Source organism: Podarcis bocagei (assembly GCF_964188305.1).
Source record: "Podarcis bocagei genome assembly, chromosome: 1".
NCBI classification, from domain to species: Eukaryota; Metazoa; Chordata; class Lepidosauria; order Squamata; family Lacertidae; genus Podarcis; species Podarcis bocagei.
In genome coordinates this window covers 77693708-77708983 of record NC_138125.1, presented here as the reverse complement: position 1 = coordinate 77708983, position 15276 = coordinate 77693708, and the positions used below count along the sequence as shown (strand labels likewise).

The 15276-nt window shown below is 44.3% G+C and overlaps 1 protein-coding gene across 3 annotated transcripts in view; it reads right to left on the bottom strand.

Annotated features, from left to right (window-relative positions):
• Window positions 1-3941: 3941 nt before the first annotated feature.
• DUSP8 (dual specificity phosphatase 8) overlaps window positions 3942-15276 on the bottom strand; it is an 85842-nt gene continuing 74507 nt past the window's right edge. For all 3 annotated transcript variants that reach the window (XM_081205335.1, XM_081205336.1, XM_081205337.1), the window contains 2 exons: window positions 14806-14929; window positions 3942-13971 (listed from right to left, as the gene is read on the bottom strand). In XM_081205335.1, the coding sequence (XP_081061461.1) occupies window positions 12858-13971; window positions 14806-14929 (1238 nt within the window). In that variant the 3' untranslated portion in view covers window positions 3942-12857. The remainder of the gene's footprint in view (window positions 13972-14805; window positions 14930-15276) is intronic.

Below are 15276 nucleotides of genomic sequence, written 5' to 3'. Positions count from 1 at the left end.
AAGGATAAACTTAACTTAAATTGCTATACATATATATAGTATACAAGTTGGGTTTGGGAAGTGACCAAACAGGATTTTTGAGCAGAGAGGAAAACATATGAAGACTGAATATGAAGACTGCAATCCTATGCACTTTTGCTTGGGAGTAAGCCCCAATGAATTCAGTGGTATATCTGCCTGAGGAAGCGTGCTCAGGCTGAATGCATTTCAGAGGCTCTTGCTATGGACTGAATTCCTAAAGGGAGGTCCACAAATCTTTTAAAAATACATGCAGCTCAAAGGTTCGTGACAATAAAATAGGTGACCTAGATTGGTCACCTCTTGCCACTTCATTATGCTGCAGAACCTTTGGTAGCTGCTGGACAGAAGCTGCACATTATCATTGATCTCCGTTAAGCCATTGGATGCTGCACTGCTATATATTTGTCACAAAGTCTGCATAAATAGGCAGGGGAGAGTGTTGCAAGGCCTCCTTTGCCAAGTACTGTAGCTGGTTAACAAACTAGCAGTACTAGCAATGCTTGGAAGTAATTTAACTTGGGGGTGGGAGGGAAGACTTGGGCAGCAACCCAGATCTCTGCCTGAGCCAGGCTCCCCTTCAAAGCTGCATAAGGGCACCAGCTCAATTCTTGCCAGAGGTGGAGTTGGGATCAGCACGTTGGCAGGCAAGTTGCCCACCCCTTATGCAGAATCTAAGGCCATTAATCAAAAGCCTTTGATGCATTGCAGCCAGCCATTCCAAGATTACCAACCTTTTGAAGATCTCCTACACAGGAGGCTGCCTTTGTCACTGCTCTGCGAAAATTCACTTGCAGCGTTCTTTAAGCACAGCTGTCTAGGGATTTCTGAAGACGATCAACGATCCATTTTCCAGTGGGATCGATTTTTGTTACGCACAGTAGCAATGTGAATGTCTTCACAGATCAGTCTTTGGGATTTGTTTGTTTTTTTTTAAGGGAATAAATACAAAGTAGCCGCTGATTTGTTGCAGGGAGTTTCAGTGTCCTTGCTAGAACTAGCAGTTCCGTTTCTGATTTTGTTAAATTTCCCAAGCATTCTCAAACTGCAGGATTTTGTCCCTGGGTGGGGCGCAGTGTGGAATGTGGAACATGGCTCATGGCTCTGCAAGTGTCAGGGACACCTATTGAACAGTGCCCACAACAGCATGACTAATGACTACACTTTGTCTATGCCTGTGCCATTTCACAAAGTGTTTTGGTTTTATTTATTTACACAGACTTTGAAGAAATGTCTTCCTTCTTGCTATACCATTTCAGCTTACTGAGTCTTGCAATCCCCTTGCCACAAAAATGCAAGACACCAGAAATGGCGTACACCCTGCCCAGAGCAATGTGCTGTTCTTTCACGAACTTCCTGCCAATTTCCCTTCTTAGCTCTGTGAAATTTGTGTGCTCCTGGTGTCCATTGATGAAGTGCAAAGCTCCTCAGGCCCTTTTGCAAAGAGAATAAGTTCAGTTCCTCCTCTCAATCTGTGCTGTTCCTTGGCCCCTGCTGTTATACCAGAGATGGGTATCATGATAGTAGCTTTGGACTGGAGCTTGCACAAGTGCAATCATTTGTCCAATGTGATGAAAAAGCCTGGGCCATGTGACAGACACAAACTGGCTATGGAACAAGATTTCCCTTCTTGACCACCCAGGTTGAACCTAGAGGAAGGGCAGCTGCCAAGACATCTGCAGTTGGTTTGACAGCAGAGGTTTAACAGAAGGTGTGTAGACTAACGGGGTCCATTTCTTAACTTTTTTAGTCTATAGGAACTCTTATCCTTTGTCTCTCCTGAGACTAGCCCACAATGCAATAGCGAAGTAGGCTTATTAATGGCATCTTATCATGGTGACTGGGGGATAACTCAGTGCCACTGTGGATTGTAATAGGATATTTTTGAGACTGTTTGGGGGTATTATCCAATATATACCTTCTGCATTTTGTGCCACTGCAGATTTTGAGGGAGTTAAAGCACAGTCTGAATCTTCAGTGCTTAGATCTTGTGGTAATTACAGTAAAGCAAAGTTAGGCTTATGGTAGCAAAAAAAAAAAAAAAAAGTGCTCTCTGGAAAGTTGTTCCTGAATGATTTTTGCTGTGTCTATTAGTCTCTGGAACCAATTTTATGTTCTTTGTTTGCTTATATACGGTAGATAAAATCAATTTAATTTTATCAATACACATGACTGGGACTGATGGAAGCCAATAACACCTGACAGCTACAGGACAGCCACCACTGTTTTAGAGCCACTAAAACAAACTTATTTTAGGTGGATATGGAAACCTTTTCAAATATTGGGACCAAACATATGGTGAATGTCAGGTCTCAAAACCATTTTTTCACTGTAATTTTGTGTCAGCGCCTTTAAATTTATTTGAATTAAGGGAACTTCTGTCTGGGTGTTTTTATGTGGATCTCTCACACACTTAAAAAGTGGGTAATGCCTTCTAGTTAACTCCATCATCCCGTCCTGATACAACCATAATTGCTTTATTGATTTTTTGTATCTACTGCTGCTTTTGGCTGCCTTGGGCATGATTCACGGAAAGGTGGGGCATAAATATTTATAGCTAATAAATAAATAATTGGTCCATGCCTCCTTAGTCACCAGTTATCTCTAGTTAGCATTTAAGCCATCGTGCATTTGTATTCCTTCCTTTTCAATCTTACCTGTTTTTGTTTGTGGACATGGGTTTCTTTTTAAATATAGCACTTTAAATATTTATCTGGATAGTTCTAAGAACCTATTGCCTCTTCTAAGCTTCAATGTGTCCCTAACTCGTACCTGCCTATAGCTCAGTGTACCATACCAATATAGAATTCATCATGCTTTCTTCCTACATGTTTGTAACCATCCCCAGCTGCACAGGTACAAAACCTTCAGCCTGCGGGGCAACTTCCATCCCACCATTATGCAGCAGGTTGTTGCCACTGAAATGGTGGCAAACTGTGTCACGAAATTCAGAGAAGTCTGGGAGGTGCCAATCTGGTTTTGTGTATAGGGGTGGGGTGGGGAAATTGCTTTTTCTACTGTTAAGACGAGTCTCTTTTGAGGTAAACTTTGTGTGAACTTGGATGGGAAGTGGAGTTTGGGGAAACATTCTAGGTGTGGTGCGATGTTAAGTGGGTTGATGTTCTGTAATTGGTTCTGATATATGGGGTGAAGTTTTATGATTGGTCAGTATTTGAGCTAGTTAGAAGGTTCTGGAATGGGCATGCTCAGTCTGGACAAACTGTGGTAGCCTAAATGTAACTTATCCTACCCTACCCTATAAAGACCATTGCCTAACCTTTGCTAGGGGCTTCCAGCCTGACCATTATGTGTGTCCTGGCCTTCATTTGTGTGTCTGCTGGGAGCCTTTCAGATCAGAAATAAGTTTATGAAGGTGATTTCCTGAGTCTTCTTGTATGTTACCTCTTAAATGGGTCCCCTGGGAATTATAGGTAATTTCTAGAACAGTGTCATATAGGAATCTTCAGAGATTTCATTTCTCTGGCATCCCTATTTCAGCCTTCACCAACCGGGTGGGGCTGATGGGAGATGCAGAATAACAGAATTGTAGACTTGGAAGGGACCACAAGGATCATCTAGTCCAACCCCCTGCAATGCAGAAGACCCCAAGACTGAGTGTCTCATACTCTACCAACGGAGCTATCCAAAATATCTGGAAGACATCAGGTTGGGGAAGGCTGTCCCTATTCACATCCCAGCACTGGTTCTATGGCAGAATGTGGGCTTTCTTGGTTGGAACAGTAAGATACTGTTGTTTTAGCTGACCTGACCATCGCTCCCATCAGCTTTATTGTGATCCCCTATGAATGCTCTCATTACTCCCTCCCCCCCTTTTCTCCCTCCCTTGTCACTCCACACACACACACACACACACACACACACACACACACACACACATTAAAGAACAAAACTGACACTGGCTGTTAAAACATCTATTAGGAATTTATTACAACACATTGTTCCCAAATACAAAAGAAAGGAAAAGAAAGAGAGGGTAAAAAAGCACTGCTGTTTACAGCCTCCAGTAATAAATAAATAAAGTCAAAGCCGGGGCAGAGTGCACCACTTAGTCCTGCCAGGCAACATCCAATGTCAGCATTCCTTTAGCAGGCAGAAGGGGATACATTTTGGTTATCATGACTCATGAGAGAGGGAACGAACTCACAGACTAGATGCAAGAAGTCTATTCCCCACCCCATCCCACCCGACCTGTAGCCCACCCTGGACAGTACTCGGAATTCAATCCTAGAAAGCACAGGGACTTCAAAACTCATTCCCCAAGCCTTCCAAGGGCAACCTTTGATACTGAACTGCTTAGTTTGAGACCTATTCACTTCTTGTGTATGAGGATTTCCCCACAGACTAAGACCTTCGCGTTCTGCACCTGGATTAGGGGGTTCCAACAACTCGCCCCTAATCAATCTTTGTCTGTGAATGTTTGCAAGACAGGAGACCTGGGATAAAAACATGGCTCTGAAGACAAGAGACCAAAAAGGGATTCTACGTATGCCTCCTGAGAATATAGGTAACTCAGTTTCTCTACTCCTTCCAAAAGAATTCTGAGCAACAATAAATAAATGTAAGATACTGCAATGGAAAGACCTCATTCTGCACCTCTCTTCCTCCACCTTTTGTGTCTTTTGCATTGCAAATATAGTCAGTTTGATGGCTATTCTTAATAATCTCACCTTAAACTGATTCCTACCAAGGTTGGCTAGGAAAGTACTGTGGCACAGAGGTGTTTTTACAGGAGGCAAATAAGTCTTTTTGTTCACTGGAGCTTTCAGTAATACTGACATTTCTTTCCAATGCCGGGAAGGGAAATGTGTTTAGCAATATAGGAATGTTGAGACATGAGTCACCAGATGATACCTAAACACACAGGGGTTGTGCCTGATAGTTTCTGTCATCCTAAATTCCTTGAGAAATTTGTGACAGAACATGGACAGTTCTTTCTCATACAGGAACAGGCCTCAGCACATTTATCGGGGTGTTTTGGAGACTTGTTCATGACCTGGAACTTTGTATAAATTATATTGTGTTTTTAGTTTTACTAGGACAATAATTCCAGTAATAATTTAATCTTAATTCACCTTTGAACTTTCTCATTAGTGATGTGAATCTCTGATCACTATTAAAGTGGAAGAGGGAGAATTTTGCGTTAGCGTAACAAAGCAACTGAAGCAAGAACTCCTTTAAGATTCTTGTGTGGAAATATCCTTACTTCTAAGTAAATCATAAGCATTTAAATCTCTTCCGGTCTGTTTGGACTAACGTAATCCCAGTTCTTGAGGTGGCTGAAAATTCTAGAGCACAGTGCCGTCAAACTCAGAGTTCTTATGATAGGATTTGGAAACTAAACACTTCATCATCGGGCACAGATGCAGGTTTATTTGTTTTTTATATCTCTAGGGAGAAATCTGGATTACTTAAATGTGGTCATTGCACTATAATTCTTAGGGCTACTGGGGGGGGGTTAGGGTTTGGGAAGACATTGCACTGAAAAGTTTTTTTGCAGTGCAGACAAGCTCTAGGACAGTGATGGCCAAACTTGGCCCGCCAGCTGTTTTGGGACTACAATTCCCGTCATCCCTGACCACTGGTCCTGTTAGCTAGGGATGATGGGAGTTGTAATCCCAAAGCAGCTGGAGGGCCACGTTTGGCCATCACTGTTCTAGGATAAAGAAAATGTGGAATATGTTGATTCTGTATCTTCTAAAGTACTACTTAACAATTTGAAATCATTTTGGAACTCTTCTGTTGCTCCCTAGAAACTTCCATGGAATAGAGATAGCTACTCCACACCTTTCCAAACTCCACAAGAACTGATCTGTTCCTCCTTACGACATCTAACGACCTGATGTGCCATAGTACTGACCAGCCGCTACATACAAGGAGTCAGGGAAGGCAAAAGGGCAGTTGGAGATGGAAAAGTTCTGCATATACTCACAACAGAGAAACAAAGATCAACGTACATAGAAGTAAAATTACATAATAATAATAATAATAATAATAATAATAATAATAATAAATACTTAAATCTATAATTCATACATTGCAATTACAACATTGATAGCTTATTATCATTAGCATTAGGATCAGGAGGAAGGCAGAAAATACCTCCTTTTAAAGGGATGGCATCCAGGAGAGGAGACAGAACAAGAGCATATGGCTACAAGAAGAAACACAGGGAAAAGGAAAAATAAATAAAACCAGAGAGCGCAGATGAGAAAAGAGGGGGAGGGTCAAAGAAACATAGCACAGACTTACAAAGCGGGTGGGAAACTCAACCTATTTTTGTTGCTGTTGCAAAGAGAAGGTGCTGCAAGTCAGAAATTCACCATAGACCTGGGTGGTGCCAGCCTTAGTGTTTTGCACCTCAAGTGAGGTCAAAACAGCACATCTCCACCACTTTTTGTTTTTTAAGCTTGAGGGTTAAGAGGCAGGAAAACGATACTTCTCCAGAATCTGCCATGAAAGCAAACTGCCTCATGGTAAGGTTGGTCCTGGACTTCAAGATTTGCATTACGAACTCAATGGGCCTTCATTGTCCCAAAAACACTAGAGCTTGGATTTATGAGGAATTTTTTTAAAGGTTCCTGGGATATGTCATTGGCATTGTACGCAAGGCCAGGTTGTTGTGTCTGAGGGTGGTTGTTTTGTTTTTTTGCCTTACCTTTTCAATAAATCTTAAAGACCTTATTTGCATCCCGGAAGACATTTGTCTCACAGCAAATCAAATGTTTTCATATAATTCTGATTGTCCGTGAGCAGAACCTGTTTGCAGTCCCTAGATTCCTACTTCTGAGTTCCCACATGGGGGCTTTGGTTCTCCCGCATGCTGCTACTGATTTGGCAATAATTCTGTGGCAGATAACTGTGTAGTTGAAGCATGAACATCAGATTAGAATTGGAGTCGGAGGTCCCCTGGAGCAATTTCCTAGTTGACAAGAACTGGCGAGTTCAACTAGGGTTGCCATACGTCCAGAATTTTCCAGACATAGCTGGGATTTGGCCGGCCATATGGCAGCCCATGTTGGACATGTAGATTTTGGTGAATTTCCTTAAAAAAAGCTTTAAATTTAGCAAAAGAAGCTCAACAACTTTTGTAGCTGGATTTTCATTTTTTGAAATATGGCAACCCTTAGTTAAACAGCTAATATTTTTAGGAAAAGCTGTTCTAGATCACCTGTGGGCTTAACCTGATCCCAATAAAGACAAGACAAAGATGCCTTTTGAGTTCAACTAAGACAAGCATAATGGCATTTTTCTGATGTTTTCAATAGAAGGCAATGGTAGATTATTTCCTGCAGGATACATTCCACATAGGGCTATAGAAAATAGCCCAAATATGGCTTCTAACAAGGTTAGAAAGGAAATAGAAAATGCAAATTTGATTTTCATAAGAAGGGTGAAGAGTAAGACTGTGTCTTTCACCATTTTAAATTGCCCTTCTTTTCTTGATATTCTCTTCATTTGAGAAAATCCCCAGATTTTCACCTCAATCTCCACCAATTGTCCTAAAAATTCCTCCCCCCACTCAGATTGGCCCGTTTTTTTTCCTGCTGAAGGGAATTGTTGGCAATTTTGCAGCTTGCTGGGAATGCTAGCCTGAATACCCACATATTCTTCCCCACCTTTTCATTCTGGAGGAGTAATTGCTCTGAAATGACAGCAGGTGGCAGCTCTTCAGAGCAAGCAACCATTCATTTTTGTCCTTCCCCACTGATGCTATTAGTTGCTAAAATATACTGTAAGGATTGACTTTGCAGCACTGGCTGAAATCAGATTGTGAATTGAGAAAGTTTCCGTCTGACAGAATGGACTGCAGCACTTTTGTATAAATTTCAAGTGTTCGGTAGCTGTCACGAATTTGTCCTTGTGGTATTTTCTGCACCAAACACTGCTACACTTGTAACACAGAACAGATCTCAAGGGCCCTTGGTATTCACATAATGCAAGTAGCACATTGTGTCACAGCAATGATGGCAGCTGACATTGAAAAGAGATAGGATTTTCCAGGTCATCCCTGTAAATATTCCCAAGGGACATGCTGAACACTGCACTGCCAATGATCTGTGAACTTTCCAAGTGACTGTTTTTAATTCCTTGTGGACTTTTTGCAAAAACAACAACCAACCTAGGACAGCAATTTAGTTGTGAAAAGCAGAGATGCTGCGGAGTGACTGCTGAAGACTGGATTGCTTAACAGCCTTATAGATTTCATCCTTCATGTCTACTGCATACCATTTATGAAAGCAGCGCTCCATTATGAACTGTTCTGCCCTGCAGCAATATCTGCTCTGATCACCTGCATGTCTGAATACTATTCTCCTTTGGTCCCACAGGAAAAGAGGCACAGGATTAAGTGTTTCTCAAACTTGGGTCCCCATCATCCCTAGCTAGCAGGACCAGCGGTCAGGGATGATGGGAGTTGAAGTCCAACAACAGCTGGGGACCAAAGTTTGAGAAACACTGGTTTAAAACATGGAGTTTCATGCTGCTAAAGGGTTAATCCACCCTTTGGATGCAATCTACTGGAGGAAATGAGGATTCTGAACTTAAAGCATCTGAAAGCATCAATATACATTAAGCACCCAGATACATTAAATTATGGTTGAAGATGTGAAGAGGGATCAAAAAGAAATTCTCAACCTAGGTAACCCATGTTTATCCTATTCCACTTCCGCCAGCCCCCACTACTCTGTCAAGATACTTTCAAAATACTATGCAGGTCAGTCGGATCACTTCTGAGCTTGCAGCATCTAATATGAAAATATTTTGGTAAAATAAGTATCATGAGGTCTCTACCTTATGTCTTGGTAGAGTACAGACAGCAATTGTTACAGTCAGGAAACAGACAATCTGATGCAAAAACATCATATTGCTGCTCCCTGTGGTTTGTGTTGGTAAGCTCTGAACCTGAGATTTTTATTTATTTTTTGTCTTGTGTAGGATTTTTTATTTTTGTAAAAAAATCACATTTCAACAAGAAAGAAAATGGGAAAAGAAATGAAGTTGCTTTTATCTCAAATAATTTTTTTTTCTCATTTAAAAGCTACACAAACAACCCTGAGGTATTGGCTCAAAAAACCAGCATGTGATAAGAAAGGAGCAAATGCAAAATCAGTTACACAAAGAGAAAAATGTGCTTTCGGCTTTAAGAGAGATGGCTCTAGGCCTGTGTTCCAAAAGAAGGAAGCAGCATTGCAGTGCCTCTGCCAGGAGCTGTTGAGGGAATGTGTTGCTACTCCTCAAAAGGGAAGAAGACCAGTGTGGCCAAAGAGTGAAAATGTTCTTCCCTCCCACTTTTGTGTTTTTGACTGGGAACCTTTGCCCTATTACAGTAGCTGAATTATCAACACTCTACTGATTTGCTAACTCATTCTCCTGCTCAAGCCCCCAGGGTCAGACTCCCAAACTTTGGGGGATGAGGCCAAATATTCAGAATGTGAGAGGGATCGACGCTTGGTCAGCTGCAAATGTCCACACTAACCAGAAACACTGGTGCAGCAGAAGCCCGTTGTTCCAGCACCTTTTTGGCCCAAGATGGTCACAGTGCCCTCCTCTGACTCCATGGACTCTAGAAGCCCTCATGCAACTAGAGTCTCCCTAACTCCATTGGATCCATTGCCTGTCAAAGCAGGAAGGGCCCCTTTAAATGAGAATCCTCTCACCCAAAGAAGAGTTGGTTACACAGAGCTGCAGCTCCTACATAAGGTTCAGCATGAGGCTGAATAGTGCCGAGACAACATCTGACCTCTGCTCTGAGTCTCCAGCCTGCTGTCCAGGGAGCTCTCGCCTTGCCAGAACCTAGACCTTGCCTTGCCAGCTTAGTACCTGCTGGAACCTGGACCTTTGCCTTGTGGGTTGGAGTGACCATACTGCTGAGGCCATCACTTGGAGCAGAACAAGAGACCAATGCGAACGTGGCCTCCAAAAAATACTTTGTGCAGCAGCGTTGTGCAAGAATGGTAATATTTCACAGCTACATACCACACAGATCAGTCCAATCACATGGACAGATGGCAACCATGAACGTGATTCGCTGGGGTTCGACTCTCCATGCGATTGGGCCCATCTGCACAGTTGGTGATTTACAAATGTTACCACCTCTGTAGAGAACCTTCACTGCACTGCAATCTTCCTAGCAACTACACAAAAAAAGACCACCATGTTTCAACCAGCTCTTAGGTTCAGCCTTCCCCTGACCCCAGGTGTTGTTTGATTACATCTCTCATCATCCCAACAAGACCTGGGAACCCTAGGGTGGGCAAGGCTGCCTTAGTTCAATTAGGGGGAACAGACTCCAGCTCATCCTCATCCAGGGCCAGCCCCAATATGAAATGGAATGAAGCAGCCACTTCAGGCAGGAGATTTCTGCCATTAAAGAGTGACATACCGGTAAGTGGTGTACTTTATTCTTATACTTTTTACCACTAGGATGAGGTGGGAAGATATGGATTATCCATTTCAAGGGTCAAAATACCCTGGGTTACCCCTGTCCTCTTCTCTGTCTTTTGGTGTATATCTTTAGAAAGGTGTCGGGAGAATCTTTCTTCCCTATCTCCGAAAAAAGGAAAAGAAATCCTGTGCAGGAGGATTTCTTACAGCCAACCATTCCCCCATGAAGTATGCCGGTGGGGATCTCAGGACTAGGTTTCTTTTGTGGGTAATATCACAGCCAATGAACATGATTTCTCAATGATAAGACAAATAGGTTCTATAGCCAAGCTAATCTCCTTGTGAACACATCAGTTGGAAGATGACTGCTGAAGGTGGGAGAGCTGGGAATGGATCAGTGGGTCCTTTGCACTACAGCTGAAATACTTTCTATCTTTCCTAGAACTTCCTTTCTCAAAAGGCTGTTCAGTTTGGTCTTTTACTGGTTTATATATTTGTCTTTGGACTGTTTTGTCATTGGATGATTTGCATTCGTTATGAAGTCTCTGTATAGCAGCAGCTCCCTGATAGAAAGTGAACATGTACTTCAGAGTAGGCACAAATTTATGATGGAGAACTGAAGCTGGGAAGAAATTCCTGCTTGCAGCAGTAAGTGGACATTTCCTTACTGTGGAATGGATCCCTAAGAACCTTCAATGATTCCCCCCCTCTAGTACCACAATAACAGAATGCATTCAGCTGGCTAAAGCCACCCATTGCCAAGGTTTTAGGCATCAAGCATCTCCCTAACCCCTTCCACAAAACCTGATGGAGACTGGGTTGAACACTCTTTGAAAAGAGCAGCATCTGAATGGCCATTCGCCATAATCCACCCTCCTTTGGAAGGGCAGGGAATGGCCTATTGTCACCATCATTCATCTGGGCAATATCCTGGACTGCTGGAAAGGGACTCATCCTCTGGGAATTTAACCCCCAGCTCCAATACATTTCCTCTAGAGAGAAAATTAAAAAGAAAACCCAATACTCATCAAGCTCTCTTGATGACCCTCCCTGACTTTAGAACAGGACTCTCCTTCTCTTATAAAGGAACCCCGTGATACTCCACCCAGACCCAGGAAGAGAAAGGTTTTATGGCTTTGATTGCAGATGCGACAGGTGTAGGAAGTAAAGAAGCATTAAGAAGGATTCCTGGCTCAGTTTGTGTTGAACATTTTCTCACTTTTCTTTTTAAATAAAAGCGCACGCCCATGCATTCTCTCTCTCTCTCTCTCTCTCTCACACACACACACACACGCACACTCTCTCTCTCACACACACACACAGATTTCTCATCCCACTTTTTGGGGTGTCTGCGTCACTGACGTGAGTTACAGAAGGAGCCGCAGGCCTAGGATATTGCTTTGAAACTCGTGTTTCAGATTTAAATACCATACACAGTAAAAATAGAGCTGATAAGTACCGCCCCTACATTGTCTGAAAATCATTGCCAGAATGAACAGCTTCAAATAAATTAAAAAGAAAAGTTGAAATATTATTTGTCTCAATAAAAACTGTAGTAAAACCATTTAAACTTTTTTCTTTGTGTTTCTCTCTCTCTCTTATATTATATATAATATATATATATTTATATATGTATAGGGCTGCCGCAGTGCAGCATTTAAGAATTCTAGCCAGAGAAACACAAGAGGATCATGCTCAGTATGGGAAGGGGGACACACACCTAGGGAAGCTATTGAAATTTAGCCCCTCCAGGTTTCTGCAGCCCAATCTGGGAAGGAGCCACCCACAGATAATGTCCAACCCTGATGGAACGGGAGGGAAGCTCTCCCCCTGTAATGGGAGCGGGTGGGTAATATCAGCAGTTGCTATTGTACTCTCACAAGAAAAGAACCTGCTTCCCTTTAGACTTCCCCCACTGCAAACCTGCAGATCAAACAACAATAATCTTCTTTCAAGGAAAAAAAAAAGCTTTTACATCAGTGGAAGTCTTTACAATGTTAATATCTCCCCTGTTTCTCTTTCACCCCACCTTTGAAGTTACACCTCAGCTCTCCTCTTCCCCCTGCCATGTTTGGGGGGCGGGGGCGGGTGGGCAGAGAGAGCACTACATGCGAAAGGAAGGAATCCAGGCTTTAAAGAGTTAATACACCCTCCACCAGCCAAAAAGGGGAATGCGGTGTGGTTTTGCCTTGGTGGTGGAGGTAGGAACCTAAAGGGGAGGGCACCAAGCATGCACCGTTATGTTTCTTGACTTTGGATTCGTTTAGCTTTGCCTTGCTTCAGCATGTGTGCCCTTTGGAAACGCACACAGGCATATAAATAATACCCTCCCCTCCCCCTTCCCTCTCCCTAGTTAAATATCTCGCCAGCCTTCCCCCTCCCCACCCACCCACTGATGCACACGCAACTTGCTCTCAGATCTCACAAGGTGAGTGTCAGGACACCTCAATGATTTCCATGCTGCCCGAAAAGCTAGACTGTTTGCTGATTTTGCCCAGGTCTTCCCGAGACCTGCTCTCCGACAGGGTCTCCTCGAACTCCATCTGGCAGCTCCTGCGCTTGAACTGCTTCTCGGCCGCGGTGTCCTCGTGCCAGCTGTGCCGCACGTCCCGCGCCTCGCCCCGCTGCTTGTCCCTCAGCCTGATCTCGCAGCTCGCCTGGATTGTGCTGCAGCTGAACGAGGAGTAGGTGGCGGTGCCGGCAAACAGAGCTCCGCTCCCACTGCCTTTGCCGCCCGCCGAGGAGTCTGTGCTGAAGTACCAGGGGTTCTCGGAGGAAGGGGTGGCGGGGGACTCCAAGTGCACCCCCCAAGTGCTGGTGGGGGCCGGGGTGGCGGTCGGCTGCTGCCCCACACCGGGGAGGCCCGCCCGAAGCGTCTGCTTGAGGCTGTCCTCCACGCTGGTGCTCTTGTGCATGGCGCACACCCCACTGAAGTTAAGGCTCAGCCCGTGGGCAGGGGAGCCGGCTTGGTGCCTGTGCTTCCGCCTCTGCCGTACTTTGGCCTCGAGGAGGAAGTCGGGCCCGCTGGGCCAGTCCGGGCTGTCTGGGACAGGGGAGAACTGGCATGTGCCGTTGGGACCTGATGGGCTGTCCAGCTTGCACAGCTTGGGGGTTTCTCCTGCCTCTGTTGGACCTGGGGGGTCCTGCTGCCTCCGGCTAGGGGTGTAGGCCGACTTGATGTCCAGGGAGAAGGAACGCTTCAGCCGGTTGGTGTCTTGGATGCGCTCCGAAGACAAGTGGAGGCCACGGAGCCCTTGCTGCAGTGCTGTAGGCGAGACAACCTTGGAGACTCCCGCTGGCTTCTCGGAGTCAAGCGAGGAGGTCTCCGAGGTTGTGCTTCTGAAAAGCTCCTCAGCCTTTTCTGAGGTAGACAGAATCTGGTGCCTGCAGCCTTCAGGGGCTTCTGGCTGGTCTTGCTGGGATTCCCCTTCGCCCTTCTCCCCTTGGGCCTTCAGAGCCTTGAGCCGCTTCAGGCTTCTCTCATACTCTAGGAGCTGACCCAGGAAGTTGAAGTTGGGCGAGATGGAGGGACGCCGGTCTTTTACAAACCTGTTGGGGCAAACAAGACAGCTGCAGTTGTTACTGGGCCCTTTCTTACTTCTAAGGATTTGGGTGCGGGGCGCTGCAAAAATTGTATGATTCAATGCAGCACTGGAAATCGGCTGGATCTGTTTCCCCCACACACCCTGGGACATCAAGGAGTAGGAGTGTAATGTGACGCTTTAAAGATCACTCCTTGTTTATGTAATGGTCACTTCGGACAACCTTCAGACTCACGGCAGTAGCCATAGGATCTGTCTGTGGATGTTGGCTCCTTGTCCCCATACTGCCACTGCCACATGTCACACCAAGGTGCTTCTTTTCTTTCTTTTTCTTCTTTTTTTGCATGTTGCCACTAACAGCTAAACACTTATGTCTGCTGTGAGCCTGCTGGCACATGCATGGGGACCAGCTGGCAACAGGCTGGGAGCCAACCTGCAGATGAGATTCAAGTGGCAACTACAAGCCTGACAGTCATGCAAACCAGCCTGTTAGCTTACACTGAAGAAACTGGCAAACGAGTAACTGAAAACACAGCACAGGTAGATAATGGGAGGTATCTAATTAAGGTATTATCAGACTAGACCTACTGAAGTTAATGGACCTGAGATAGTCACATCCATTGATTTCCATGGGTTTACTCCTGGTAGGACTATGATTGGAATCAACCCTATAATGTATATGGCACTATGTTCTTTCATGCTTATTAGCCAGTACTCTTGAGCGAGACACACTGTGTGTATGCTTCATGATAAACAGCACCACTTAAAAAACAAAAAAGCCACACCCCAAAGTCAAATGCAAAGAAAAACATTAGTGCCTCTCTTTCAGAAGGCAACCTACCTGTAGGCATCATCTGAAGACATTCCCATGGTCTTCATGATGTATGCAATGGCAATGGTGGCCGATCGGGAGATCCCTGCCAAGCAGTGAACGATCACCTGGCAGCTGGACACCTTGGCCTTGTCTGCAGCAGGAGAAAACAGCCTTCAGGTCAATATTCTGGGACTCTACTATCTACGTTGTTTTGAATAACAAAGAGACTTGCAGTGCCTTGAAGGCTCATAAATTTATGTCAGCATAAGCTTTTGTGGACCAGAATCCCCTTCACGAAAGCTTGAACGTAATAAATCTGTCAGTCTTTTAAGGTGCCACAAGTGTCTTGGTTGTTTTTCCTGTTGCATGCTAACACAGCTACCTCTCTGGAAATGGCTCTGAAGGAAGACGCTTTTTACCAAAATTGGAAGAGTAAATAAAGAGGAAAAACACAAATCTAAATGGTTTAAGTAAGTCAAATATGTGCAACCAAGAAGT